The sequence below is a fragment of the Silurus aristotelis genome, assembly GCF_946808225.1.
Source record: "Silurus aristotelis genome assembly, chromosome: 17".
NCBI lineage: Eukaryota > Metazoa > Chordata > Actinopteri > Siluriformes > Siluridae > Silurus > Silurus aristotelis.
Genome location: NC_139590.1, coordinates 912,961 through 927,833, shown reverse-complemented (window position 1 = coordinate 927,833; position 14,873 = coordinate 912,961). Strand labels below are relative to the sequence as shown.

The following is a 14,873-nucleotide window of genomic DNA, read 5'->3' as shown; positions in this document are numbered from 1 at the left end:
GCTTTAATACGAAACCATTTCCTGTGCTGAGATACTGTACAATAGTGTGAAATGAACAGAAAATCTGCACAACCGTGCGCTGGTTATAACAGAACGATGTGACGGTGACGATGACTCAGGCAGACTAAGACTTTTAATCTATTTGGTGAAATGATCAATGTTTTTTCTTCTCACTGCGCCGTTTTCAGCCCATCAATCTATTTCTTGTCATTGAGAAGCTTTTTTTCAATCCACTGGGGGATCATTTCCTGTCTCTCTCACACCACAGACGTGGACTAGTTTCTGATGCTCACAGTGAGCAGGCAGGAGGCAGTAAGAAGTCTGGGGTTAATGTGGATGAGACAGAGGGAGTCAGTGATGAGAACATGACTGAGAACAGAGACATTCCTGATCATCATCATCATAATTTTAATATTAATTAATAATGTGTTAATGCAAATTAATTTTAGCAGCACTAATTTTATTAACGTGTTTAATGGAGAGCATTTCTGTTTGAACATTTTTAATAAAGATATAAACAAATAAATATCAAAGAGGCGAAATGAAAACCTTCAGCACCACACGTTTATTCACGACGTCCTTTCTTTACTTAAATATAAAAAATAAATAAATAAACTCCACTAAAAAAATGTTTTTAATCACTAAACATTTGTTTTACTGAGGCGTCAAATATCAATTCAAGCACCAAAATCTGCCATGATGCAGACCATTAACCCTCGCGCTTTGTGCTATTTCTTCCCTCATAAGAGCAATAATCATTCAAATCTGTAAAATGTCTACTTTTATTTGTACACACTCATAAAAACAACAAAATGCTGTGCTTTTGTAATATAAAGAAAACAGACAGGGGGCGCTCTCTGCCATCTCTGTCATCTCTCTTCACAGACACATCAATAAAACAAGTTGAATCTCAGTGAATATTTGCCTCACAGGCAGAATAAATATCTGAATAGAAAACTCAAAATGTCAAGTCAAGTCAAGTTTATTTGTATAGCGCTTTTCACAACAGACATTGTCTCAAAGCAGCTTTACACAAATCAACAGTGAAGGTGAAGGTGTGTGTTTATCCCTGATGAGCAGCCGTGGCAACTGTGGCAAGGAAAAACTCCCTTAGATGTAATGAGGAAGAAACCTTGAGAGGAACCAGACTCAAAAGGGGAACCCATCCTCATTTGGGTGACATCAAGAGTTTGATCATAAATCTTTAATCTTTCAAAATGTCCACTTTTAATAAACAAATACACATTAAAAACAAAGAATCTCTAAATCTGTCATTTGTATAAAAGTCAGAAGAGGTGCAGTTTCTCCGGTATCACCTCATTAACTGTCCGTGTGGAAACATAGCAAAGGTTCCGTCTGGTGTCCCGAGGATTTACGTCATTTAAAACATCATCATTACTTTAAAACAATTACAAGAATATTTAGTCTTCATGCTCTATGTTGAGTTCGGTTTCACTAATAATAAACATACATTTGCATAAAGCATCAATATTTATACATGTTCATGTTGATTAGAGTCTTAAACACTAGAAAAGTATTCATTCAAGGTACATTTAGAACAGAAGAAATGAGCAATTAGGTTGTGATTAATCGCGATTCAATATTTTAATCGATTGGCAGCCCTGATATTAATATGATGTGAAGTTCAGTTACGTGCGTGACACTAAAACAGGTCCGGTATATGTGTAGCTTTATAAACACTACATTAACATTAAAATAAAGATTGCAGTTGTCATGACAGCTAATGTCACTTGGCGTAAGATTGTAATTGTTTGTGTTTGGAGCTTGTGTTAAAAAAAACACTACATAGGCTATAGCAGTGTTTATAAGCGCTTATGCCATTTGGAATACGCTTGATATATGTTAACGTGGGCTTTTTTTCTGTATGGATTCGGGTAGCTCTAAACACTACATTACATACACTGGACAAAGCAGTATTCATAACAGGTGATGTCAGTTGGAATAGGTTCGATACATGTTTGTTTGCTTATGTCAGGTTTTGTGTAGCTCTAGAAACAGTTCCTTGGCCATAGTGATTATTTTAATAGATTACATCATTTGGAATAAGTCTGTAAGTGTTTGTCAGGTTTTGTGTAGCTCTAAAAAACACTATTACATGCGTTGGACAAAGTGTTATAACAGGTCAGTTGGAATAGGATTGATACAGGTATGTTTGCTTATGTCAGGTATTGTGTAGATCTACAAACAGTTCCTTGGCCATAGAAGTTATAACAGATGACATCATTTGGATTAAATCTGTATTACTATAATAAATATACTGCGTCTGCCCCTGCCCCTGCCCCTGCCCCTGCCCCTGCCCCTGCCCCTGCGTCTGCCCCTGCGTCTGCTCCTGCCCCTGCATCTGCTCCTGCATCTGCTCCTGCGTCTGCCCCTGCGTCTGCTCCTGCGTCTGCTCCTGCGTCTGCTCCTGCCCCTGCGTCTGCCCACTGCGTCTGCCCACTGCATCCCTGCCAACACTCAGACAGGGACAATATTGGTGGTGGATTGTTCCATGGTAAAGATTTGCCCAGCTGTCTATGAGCAAAAAAACGAGTACACACACACACACTGTCTCAAACCAACAAAGCAACAAAGCACAGAGACAGGAGGAACAGGAAGTTCCCGGTCCTCCTCTGTACAGATGTGCATGGTTTCAAGTCTGGACTCGACTCGTCTACTCAGGTCCTCAGGGTAAACCTCGCAACCTGCTGCTGGCGTTCACCCTTCAGGAGATGTTTACTTAGCGGTTGAGTCAGTGTTCTGTGTGGGTCACACAGTAGTGCTCTGTTCCTCTCAGACTTCCTGCTGGAAAACAATCATTTGCTCTAACACACGCACACACACACACACACACACACACACACACACACACACACACACACTCTTGAGATCACTCAAATGAGGATGGTTTCCCTTTTGAGTCTGGTTCCTCTCAAGGTTCCTTCCTCATAACATCTAAGGGAGTTTTTCCTTTACCACAGTCTCCATAGTGCTCATCAGAGATAAACACACATCGTTCACCTTCAATGTTAAATTCTGTAAACCTGCTTTGAGACGATGTCCATTGTAAAAAGTGCAATAGAAATAAACATGACATGAAATAAACTTCATATTAACCATCTCAAGTTATCGTTTCTATAGCAACACTGATCCAGAGTCAGCGCTTAGCAACTCTTTCAGCTGTAATTACACACTGAGACCCTTCGATCTGTTTGATTGGCAGCACAGGATCATGGGAGGACTTTCACGCTGGGCAGAGGATAACATACATAACAACGAGGTCACACATGCCGCTATCGCAGTCACACACAGTAAACATCACACGAAACACACAACGATGTGAAAAACAGTCACACTCATCAGTAACGTGATACAGACCACAGAGAAACACAAATCAGACTTTAACTGTAACACAAACCGCAGAGCTGAGGACGGACCTCCTGAAAACACAGGACATTATTGTGGAGGTTAAACACTTGATGACCATCATGACGACTACACCTGCTACAAACGTTTCTACGCTCCGATAAACAAAATCAACAACATGGACTTCACAGATAATGAAAGCACATCGGTATAGACTGAGGACAAAGAATAGCTTCATCCAGTGTAGATGAGTTCCTGCTCTTTTTGAGTTCCTGATTCCTCACAAGAGTCCATCCTCATATCTCACCACCATTACTCTCAGTTACTCATTATGGACTTCCTGTTAGCCGTTAGCACAAACATGGAGACACACAAATGTCTAAAGAATGTGCCATGAAATGTTCCCTTTACTTGAACTAGGAGACCCAAACCTGTTCCAGCAGGTGCACAAAGCATGCTTCATGAAGATCTGCTTTACATGGGTTGAAAGTTGTGGAAGATCTCCTGCTATACAGTTCCAACACCATTGAGGATGAATGTGAATGCTGACTGCACCAGTCCTCCTCGGCTTTATCAGTACCTGGCATTACTAACACCCTTGTGGATGAATGAATCTCCCCAAAATGTAGTGGAACATCTTCCCAGAAGCCTGGAGCTTATTATAACAGCAGGCTAAATGTGGAATGGGATGTTCACAATCAGAAGCAACGTTTTGGCCATATATTGTAAATATCTCCCTCTCGCTCCTGCACCTTCCCGAGACGTTTCTCTGAACCACCCCAGTGAGACGTCCACTTTCCCAAAATTCTCAGTCGGACAGTCAATAACAGACCTACAACATCTTCCCGCTGCGTCCGCAAGGAAAATATTCCTCGCACGCCAGCTTTTTGTTTTACTTCCTCCACAGCTGCAGGTGAAAAACGAACACGGCCCGACGTGATGTCGTCGCATAAACGGCACCGACGCACGACCGGCATCGGAGAGCGAGTAAACGCAGGAGTGGAAAATTTTCTCAAAGCGTTACGTCTAAAACTAAACACTGCGGCTGAACGCGTGAGACGCATCTGTGCTGAACGAGTGAACGAGGGGCAAAAGAGGAGACGAGAACGCAGGAAAGCTGGAGACGCAGGGACACGGTGGACGCTCGGGGCGTTAGCGTGATTTACAGCCTGCTGGAAGTCGAGCAAAACATACACACAGTTTATTCTCTTTATTTAGAATCAGGATTAAATGACTGACGTGAGCTGCGGCGAGTTGTTGGTGTATTGCGTCGTGGTTTCCATCAGGATCAGGAATGTTTTTAGTGTCTGTGCAGCACACAAGTTTTTCGTCGATCGACAGAAAACAATAACACTATTAACTGTTGTCTCTAACAGCACCGTTGACGATAGTGCGGGTTTATATTAACGTATACAGGTCAAGTGCCAGTGTTCCGATATTTCAACTTGCGATTGTTTGATCTTACAATGACGATAGCAATGCGACAAAATTGTAAAACTACTGTAATTTTCATGCTGCATTTTAGTATTAGTGCGATACGTTGGGACGATGCCTCACTATTGCTATTGTTCAGTTGTCTCTGTGTTTCAAAGCCTAATTTAAGTTCTTTGACTTTTTCCTTTTTATTAATAAAAGAGAGCACATCAAGCTCCGCCCTCCACTCGCAAACTGGCTCTCGTCCACACACCCACTGCTACTTGTACACTGTTATATACATTACTGCAGTGTACTTTACCCTGTTTTGCTAATTAACAGAAAGAAAAACAGCCCATACTAAATCACCATTTTTTAGGATTCCTGGGTAGAACAGGCCGTGTCTCAGGACTACATGTAAATATAGTTACCGTAGTAACGGCTCGTTCACAGGGACGCGTAAAACTGGCGATCCACTGAATTAATTAGATGTAGTCACTGCTCACAAGCTTTCAACATTCAGGGAAGGAGTCTTCAGTGTCAAAGGGAGGGTCAAGTCAAGTTTTTAGACATGGTCTCGAAGCAGCTACAGAATTTAAGAGTTGAAGGTGAACGGTGTGTATTTAAGCTCAGACTTGTTCAGGCTGCATGGTTTTTAACAATTTCAGGACATGTATTATATTCAATGTAAGCATTAATGGGTAGAGAATTAAAATTATTTAAAAAAATGAAAACATTTAAACATTTACGTTTTTCATAACTGACAATACCAGAGCTTGGCTCCGCCCCCTTAAGATCTGGCTCAAATTAACTTCAATTTAGAAGCAACAGACATTTGTTTGGAAATATAAAATGATATAACTGCAGCAACTGATGAGAGTGGATGTGTATAAGACTCAGAGGTGTGTGTGTGTGTGTGTGTGTGTGTGTGTGTGTGTGTGTGTGTGTGTGTGTGTGTGTGTGTGTGTGTGTGTGCGTGTGTGTGTGTGTGTGTGTTGTATACTGTATAGAGGAGTGATCATCCTGAGTAAAGGTGTGTTTAAAAAATAACATAAAAGAAAATTAAAAAATAAAAAAATAAAAAATATATATTTTGTATGTGTTTTGATGTGTGAGTAAATGCATACACACACACACAGACACACACACACACACACACACAATAAGTCGGTGCTACTGCCTTTAAAAAAACAGAGCAAGACGTCTAGACGAACAGCTGTAGTTACACACTGAAACCCCTCAAACCTCCACATCTGTTCAGTCTCCAGCAGAGGATGATGGGAGGACTTTCATGAGTTGAGGGCAGTAACGTGCAAAGCAACACAATCACACATCATGCTCACGCACTCACACCCACACACATTACACCAAACACACAACAGTGTGAAAAACAGCCACACTTTTCATGATCACTCCACTTTCACTTCATGTGCATCGATAAAGTGATACAGACTGAATACAACAACAAATTTTACATTTGCTTGAACTTGGAGACCCAAATCTGTTTCAGCATGAAGATGCTCCTGAGCACAAAGCCAGCTCCATGAAGATCTGCTTTCCATGAGTTGGAATATGTGGAAGATAGCAGTATAGAGCTCCAACCCTGTTACTGCACCCCATGCAATTTAAGCATTACATGTACCAAATGACGGCGTAATCATGGAATCCTCCCTGTAACGATTCAAGCTGGCAGCATCCATACGCCTGAACATCTCATCATCTCCAACACCACGGATTCCTTTGTGTATTTAATGCAGGCTGCTGAATGGACACATTGAACTCGAGCAACAGACTGGATGAAAATAAATCATCTGAAATAAACATTCGATTAAACAGAAAGTCAAAATGTAATTAAACAAAAAAAAAAGGAGGGGGGCATCATGCTTTAGCCAAACCGCAAATCAGTATAACAACAACAACAACAACAAAAACACAAACAAACAAACAAACAAACAAACAAACAAACAAACAAACAAAAAACTTTCCAGAAGCTAAATTTGATAAAAAATAAAAACAGGAGGATTCTAATGCTGAGATGCTTAGAACAAGGTTTTTATTGTGTTGACTGGATTCTAATATTGCCTAAACACACACACACACACACACACACAGTCTGCTCATTGTGCACTAATATTAGTGAGGGCACGGCTCATGTTGTTGAAGAAAACCATGACGAGTCAGGAGGCCTGCAGAGATGTTCTTATTGGAGAAACCATTGATTCATTCAACCAAATGACAAATCTGGTGTCGTTGTGAACTGAATATTATTCTAATAATAAACACGTTAGATAACGTTAACCAGCCTGAAGGAAAAAATACACCTGGTGGCTCAGTGGGTTGAATCCACAGAAGATCATGAGTTCAATTTCCCAACATCACCAACACTGCTAGGGTTGTGCTACATTTCTCTCATTCATACCACCTCAATCAGGCGCCGAAGTCCAAAGTCTTACCCATTAATCCATCACTCCCAGTCCTCCCAGTTCCCTCCTTCATGGCTCACAATCACCCACACAGAGTTTCATTTCTGTTTTATAAATGTGACGTAATTGTAGATGATGGAAACACGTTTATAATAATCCTGTAGTCTAAGTGATCGCTCGCGGCTGGTTTTTGGTTCGTGCACAGCGAGAAATTCCACATGATTTAAAAAAAAGAAGGTTTTGTCCTTCATCAAAACTGTTAATCTTCAGTCTTCTGCTCAGTAACATGCGTCCTGTCAACGGGACAGAAAGAAATCAGGAGAAAAATAAACAGAACTAAAGAGAGAATGTAGTAACTATAAAACAGGCACTTGAGTGTAGATTCGTCTCCACACCGGCGGATGAAGTACACAAACCATGCAGTAGAGTTGAAGTTCACGCTGTAAAATATGACTGCTGTAAACGTGCTCCTGTAAATGTTCTGCTTGATGTTGAACTGATGCTGAACTGTATGTTGGTGATCAGTAGATGCACCGAGCGCCGATCAGAACACGTGTAAAACAGAGCGTGCGCTCGATCCTGATTGGTGACTCGCTGCGTGTTTCACCAGTTACGTTTTAATCCTCGTAAATAAAAAGACACGACTGATTTCACTAAATGTAGTCGAGTAAAAAGTCAAATATTTGATTTGAAATGTAGAAGTTTCAGTAAAAATCTCCCAAATGGAAACACTTCCGTAAAAAACAGATACACAAAAAAGCTACTTAAGTACAGTAACGGATTACATTTACTTCATTACTGTTCACCAGTGCTCCTCTAGAACATGTGGTGATGTTCAACCTGACCAGGAAACACCATTAAAGTACGAATACCAGCAGTGTGCAGTTACAAAAACTCTGCACTTGACCTTTCAGCAGATTAGCTCAAAAATAAGACCAATACAGCTTTATCAGAAAAGCAGTTACAATCGATCACTAATCCACCAGACCACCAGAGGTTACGATGTTGGACTTCTGATCAGTAGGACACAAGTTAAAGTCTCTGCACCACCCAGCTGACAGTCCTGGGACCTTAACCCACAACTTCTCAGGTGTATAAATAAATAAAGAACAGTAAGTCGCTCTTTAGAAGGGCGTATGTAAATGTAAATACAAAAGATGTACACAAAGAGCGTGAGAGAAAAGCAAACGGCCCTAAAAAAGCTAAACAGCAACACAAGACCTCGCTAAGAGTGAACATCTAAAGCGTGTGGTTGGACACGTTCAGAGACCAGAAGCTCTCAGACACGTATAAACACGTAAACAGATTCCTGAGCGTAATAAAATGATTCCCAGGAAAATCATTTCAACTAGAAATCGTTTCCAAAACTACATAATGAACTTTTTCTGCACTATGGAATATCAGTGCAGGGATGCTGTTAGAGATCGAGGCCTCGTACTGAGGAAACCTTGTGGTGAAGTGGGAAATGACTGAATGCTGTTTTCAGATCAGGTTCCTGCTTCTGCTTCACACAAGCGTTTCTTAAAGAGAAATAAAAGCATTTTGAAGCTCAACGTTGAATTCGAAACAGATAAACACTGTTTTATTGGCCTGCGATTGACGGAGGAATGTCACTCAAAATAAGGGGCGGGGCTTAACATAATAATCATGTTCTTAACGTATGAAGGCGGTTCTTTAAACTGATCCAGTAATGGAATTTGCCGGCGTTTTTTCATGCAGTAAGGAAACTTTAATGAGAACTGGACTCTAATTTAAGCCACAGGTTTGTTTTTAAAGAATTAGTTTTGGAATCTGGACAGGTTTCGGTTTTGACACACACACACAGTCCAGGACTTGGTGATTTTCCTGCTGCAGTACCGAACCCAATTGAACTCATCAGTTAAATCACGAGGTGTAACAACTGAGTCTGAGGAGGAAAATCACCAAACTGTCCTGGAATGTGGACAGGAGGTGGAGCCGGAAACGTAGCACAAGCCAGACTCAGACAATAACCCAAAGCCCAGACTGCTGCAGGGCCACGAACACGCCACTGACAAACACCCGTATTTACGCCTTTCACAGTTTCCTGCAATAATAAAGAACACAAGATGAGTGTACGACTCGCACGTTATATAAAGCTTCTCGTAGCACGCACGGCATTACGGCTCACGTGTGAAAAAGTTACACTCCATGCAAAATTTTTCTGCACCCTCATCATTTTTATGGTCAGATTTTTCCATATATAATTAACCATGGTGCCTTGATATGATTTATTAGGAACAGGATCAGGAGACTTTTATTTCGTCCCTTTGTCCTTACCGTGTTGCGGGTTTAAGAATTACACACGGTGCTTTTCAAGTGTGCCGATTCTGAGTCGACTCAAATAGTTACGGTTCGGCTCCGTTTCTTCAGTTTGTGTTAGTGATAGGAGAGTAAAGAAATTATTTACTTTTACCCTCACAGTAATAATAAAAATAAATCTTAATAAAATGTTCTATTAAACTCGAGCTTTAGAAAAGGGGCGGGGCTGAATTAGGTATATGCGTGTAGTAGTTTGGAGTGAGCCGATTCTTTCGACCCTCAAACGGCTCATTCACTTGATTCCCTCCAAAACCGACTAATTTCTGTTCAAGCCTTGATTAAAAGCTTAACATTGAATTTACCATTTAAGCGTTCGATACATTCAATTTTCTTCTTTCGACTTCTCCATTAGGGGGCGCCACAGCGGATCATTCGTGCTCTGTGTTAATATATTCTTTCTAATTAAACAATATGTAACGTATGCTACACTCTAGACATCAATCTAAAGCACAGCGATGAAGTCTAACTTTCAGGACACCTCCTTTGCACACCCCAATCATTGAAAGACAAAAAGGAAACATCAGCAAGGCTTCCAAGAGGCCTACAGGAAGATTTCAGAACGTCTGGTGGTCACTGCTCACTCCTGCCATGTGACAGCAGTGTCTGGTGTTCTACTCATGTCTGGGTTATGATGCAGAATTAAAAATAAATGATCCCATAGCCATGTAGGGAAACATGTTCTGATTATCTGGGAGGATTCTGAAAGACAGAACAAGACCAGGAGCAGGACCAGAAGTACATCAGGGCCAAAGAGAAGCATGGTGGTGGCAGCATTGTGCTATACATCTGCTTCTCTTCAGCTGGACTTGAAGTCCAAACAGTGAGAATAATAGATAGCTGCAAATTAGGATTCATTTGAAAAACACCTGCAGGCTTTTGTAGGCATTATAATGACACAAAGCACAACAAACCACGTAAGCAAAGGATTAGCTTCAGAAGATAATCAACATTTTTGTAAAGGCCTGGTCAGAAACCAGGTCTATATCTGATCTGTGGAGCAACCAGAAGATGCATGTGTACAGGAGATCAGCTCGAAATCCCATAAACACAAAAACACAGAATGCTGCCCACACAGAGGGATGCCATCTATCTGGTCTTCAAGCTGCAGCTAAAGAGAAGCAGATGTATAGCATGATGCTGCCACCAACATGCTTCACCATAGCACATGGAGTTCTTCTGGTCTTGTTTTTGCACCATTTCTTTTACATTTATGTCCAGAAAGTTCTCGCATGGTCTCATCAGATCACTAAAGGTTTCTCTGCATGGTTTGGGGTTAATCAGGTCTTTGACTTCTTCTATCTGCTCTGCATCATTACCCAGACATGAGCAGAATACCAGAGATTGTGATCACGTGCAGGGAGAGAAGTGACCCCTCAAATGCTCCATAATGTTCCTGTAGGTTTCCTTCTGACTCTTTAATGATTCAGTGTCACTTGGCTTCTACTTGGTGTGTGAACACAAACCCCAAATGAAGAGCAGAGTTCAGGTTACAGAGCCGAGTTTCTCCTCCGCAGCAGTCGGTGGTGCAGCTTGACCAAATATAAACCTCGTTTCTTGGCAGAGGGACAGACTGCTCCGGGGGCGGAGTCTAATCCTCAGGAGCAGGACAGACTGAAGGACAAACACTCGGACCAGACACACAAAAGTTCGACGTTAAGGACCAGAAAAACACCTGATCTGCTGATCATCTGCCAGGCCGAACCAGTGAGTGAACTCGATTTGGTAATGAGAAATCATGAAATCAGGCAGTTTCAGTTGGGTTTGAACCTTTACGCAGCGTTTCCGCACATTCGATATGAAACAGTACCTTCATTTTCTCCTTCTATACAATCTCGAGGAGGAGTGTAGAGAACTTGTTTTGCTCGTGGAAAGAGTTTAAATCTGTAATAAATCCAGATTATGGGTTTAATCCTGATTATCTGGGAGCATTCTGAAGGACAGAGCAGGACAGGAGCAGGACAGAGCAGGAGCAGGACAGGACAGGACCAGGACCAGGATCAGGCCTCTGGAATATCACACATATGCTTTATGATATTACTATTTTATTAATTGTTCTGTTCTGATAGGAATTCTCTACGCAGATGTTTATATAAGACATAAATTGGCGGTTAATGTTTAAACGTCGTTAATTATTAAACTCAAGGTCGATCAGAGCGTCAGAGCTTCTAAACAAAGTTAAAGAAGAGTGTAAATTGGATTAAAATGCCATCTTAGGAACACTTACAAACACCTACACAGGGTTATTTATAAACTGCCCTTCACTTTAACTATTACATTACATCCATTCATACCTGTGCAGCCAAAAGTATTGGGACACCTTGTTCCAGCATGACAATGCACAAAGCCAGCGCCATGAAGATCTGCTTTACACGGGTTAGAAAATGTGGAAGATCTGAGCATTAACGAGATCAGGATCTGATGTGTAAGGAGTCTCCAGATCATCCCAAAGGTGCTGAGTGAAGTCCAGGAGTTGGACTCTTGAGATGCTCCACCCCACACCTTCACACAAACAACCACATCTTCATGGAGGTCATGAAGGTCATGGAGGTCAGGTTTGCACACGGGAGCATCTTCATGCTGGAACAGGAACGTTGTTGTGCATTTAGCAGGTTTGGGGTGATTGTAATGTTACAGCGTATCGTGATGTTCTATATAACTGTGTGTATAATGATTTATTGATGGTAAGATGTTCATGCACCCAAGTGATAAAACTTTTATTTTAAAAGAAATAATTTAGCTGGAAAAAGGAGATGAACGAGGATCTTTTTTTTTTTTTTTTTACTCCGACGCTCAAAACGTGTTAAATTCGAGTTGATCGTCTGATCTGCAGGAGGAAATGGCTGCGTCTGCGTCGTCTGCGGTGACTCGCCGCATCCTCGCCGCTGCGTCGCATGGAGGCCACGAGGGAGGAGGTGCATTTGACACGTTCTTTCTGTCTTTCTTTTAAACCTCCAGTCACAGACTTCCATTCATTATTATAATTATAGAGAAAAATATTCATTTATTCATCAAAACAATCTGTTTACAAATATATTCTAATATAAACAGGATACATACACTTATACAATACACATACACATTACAGCATGGTCAGTCTGAACGCCTGATCCTGATTGGCTGAAAGGAGCTGAAAACATGGAATTAACACTAAGAGCTTTATTATAGTAGTAAACACAGTAACGAGTCGTACATAAAACACATAATAAAAATAAAACATTATTTTGATCCAATCAGTCAGTTTTACTCGAACACACTGTAACACCTCACACCTTCACCTGGATATTAATATCTATAGATGGTCTGTAGTTTACTGGAAAATGGTTTATATTTATAATGAGGACCGATTTTACGATAATTGTGTTTTTTTTCCATCCAAAATACATTAACGAATAAATGAACACATTAACAGTGAGTGTAGTTTTGTACAGGAATAAGAGTGTATGGATGGCCAAAAGGGACAGTCGCATTAAAAATGAAAGCAGGAATTTCACTGTGCAGTTTGAGGTCGTCATAAGAAAATAAATAATAAACTAGTAAAAAAGTAATACCAATAAGAATAGAAATAAGAATTAGAATGCATGGCCTCTTGGGGCTTCTGAAATTTGGACTTTCCCCAAAGACTAAATAAAGAAAGAATATATTAATAATCAACAATTTTTTATTAATTAAAAAAAGCTAAACACTTTTTTTATTTACAAATTATGTTTTTGAATGTTAATAATTTGAAACGTGAAACATCTGTTTATAGCGTTTTCATGTCCAGGTTTATGGAAATTTTCTTTTTATGTTGAATGTTTTGTATGTGTAAAACGCTTAAAAACCGTTACAATAAATACATACCACTTCATCACAAAAATCACTTCATCTTATCTTCTTTTACATTCTTGTCAAACACTAAACTGCAATACAGCATGAAAACGTCTTTTATCAGTAATAAATGTAAAAAAAAAATAATAATAAAATAAAATAAAAATAGAAGAAATAACAGGACCCTTTTGGCCTTCCAGAAATCTTTTGTTGACGTACGTTTGTTTTTTGTTTTTTTGTTTGTTAACTGTACATGCTTTATCCTGCTTACAGTCCCTGGTGGTTTAAAGGATTCTTTTTTGAAATTTGTAGAAAAATACAATGAATATAATAAATGTAATTAGATTTGGAGAAGGTTAAACACACCTGCAGCAGCATCTGATACACACTTAGATTAGATTTGTTCATTTTGATTCCAGGTACAGAAGTAAACACCTTTCCTGATAAACTAATTGATTAATAGATGAATGGCTGGATGGTCCCACCAGTGAATTAAGTGGGAAAGCTCAGTGATCGAGTCTGAAACCCGTGTCATGTGATATAATGATGTATTTCTTTCACACAGTGAAGACGTGGAGGATTCTGTCCTACGTGTTGGCGTTACCTGGTGTGGGCGTGTGTATGGTGAACGCTTACCTGAAGCAGAATGCTCACTCCCATGAGCCGCCCGAGTTCGTTCCGTATTCCCACCTGCGCATCCGCACCAAGGTACACACCCACCCCACTTCCTGTGTGGGGAGGAAATGAGGCTCGGAGGACCGACGCAGGACAGAAGAGTAGCGTGTTGTAGCATTACAGCATTCTCGTAGCGTCAAACTTCTGCACCCCCGATCACTGCCATGTGTCAGCGCTGTGGAGTCCTGCCTTCTGATTAGTCAGAAAGTGAAGATTCATTCTAACAGCAGATCTAAAAATAGTGCAGGTTTCCATAGTTACAGCTCGTTTTCTGGATTCTGAATGGCCGGGAAGGTGTTGATTGATTTACTAAAAAAAAAAAACGCGTAGCTAGAAAGATTTCTTTATAATGAATGAGGTTTCTATAGTAACGGCTCGTTACTAATGGGAACATGTACACACCAGGCAGGGACGTTTTCCACTTTGTCAGAAGGTCGCAATGATTCTTTTCCATAGGATCTGAGCAGTAGTGATGTGACCTCATTTCTATATTGAGAAAGGTGCTTATGGAACATGTAGAAAACCAGTCCCCAGTGTCAGTAACCACTCGGGAGCAGGATGTTCAGGTCAGGGTGATGAATGACGTGTAAAAGGTGTGTGTCTACCTGTAATCAGGTGAGTCATTCAGTGTCTCTGTCTCTCTCAGCCGTGGCCATGGGGTGACGGAAACCACTCGATGTTCCACAACCGTCACACCAACCCTCTGCCCACCGGCTACGAGGACTCGCACCACCACTGAGCGACGGCACCGCCCGGAGACGACACACAGAACTGCGCCACGTGAAACTACTGCATCATACAGTAGAACCACTGTAATCTTTATTACAAATAAATAACCACTACAGAGTC

The 14,873-nt window shown here is 40.8% G+C and overlaps 1 protein-coding gene across 2 annotated transcripts; it reads left to right on the top strand.

The window, feature by feature from the left end:
• Positions 1-11,087: 11,087 nt before the first annotated feature.
• Positions 11,088-14,872, top strand: cox6a2 (cytochrome c oxidase subunit 6A2). Of its 2 annotated transcripts, none has more exons than XM_083566789.1 (4): positions 11,088-11,246; positions 12,373-12,454; positions 13,915-14,057; positions 14,671-14,872. In XM_083566789.1, exons 2-4 carry the CDS (start codon positions 12,379-12,381, stop codon positions 14,761-14,763), a joined length of 312 nt encoding a protein of 103 aa, XP_083422915.1. In that variant the 5' UTR covers positions 11,088-11,246; positions 12,373-12,378; the 3' UTR covers positions 14,764-14,872. The 2 variants fall into 2 exon arrangements, with proteins under 2 accessions (XP_083422915.1, XP_083422916.1); XM_083566790.1 differs by having other exon boundaries at positions 11,124-11,264.
• The last annotated feature ends 1 nt before the right edge of the window (position 14,873 follows it).

Excerpts from the sequence above, each read along its gene's own strand:
- cox6a2 (XM_083566789.1), top strand. The coding sequence starts at position 12,379 with ATGGCTGCGTCTGCGTCGTCTGCGGTGACTCGCCGCATCCTCGCCGCT. Across the intron at positions 12,455-13,914 it reads TGGAGGCCACGAGGGAGGAG|TGAAGACGTGGAGGATTCTG; the intron begins GTGCATTTGACA and ends TCTTTCACACAG. Across the intron at positions 14,058-14,670 it reads ACCTGCGCATCCGCACCAAG|CCGTGGCCATGGGGTGACGG; the intron begins GTACACACCCAC and ends TGTCTCTCTCAG.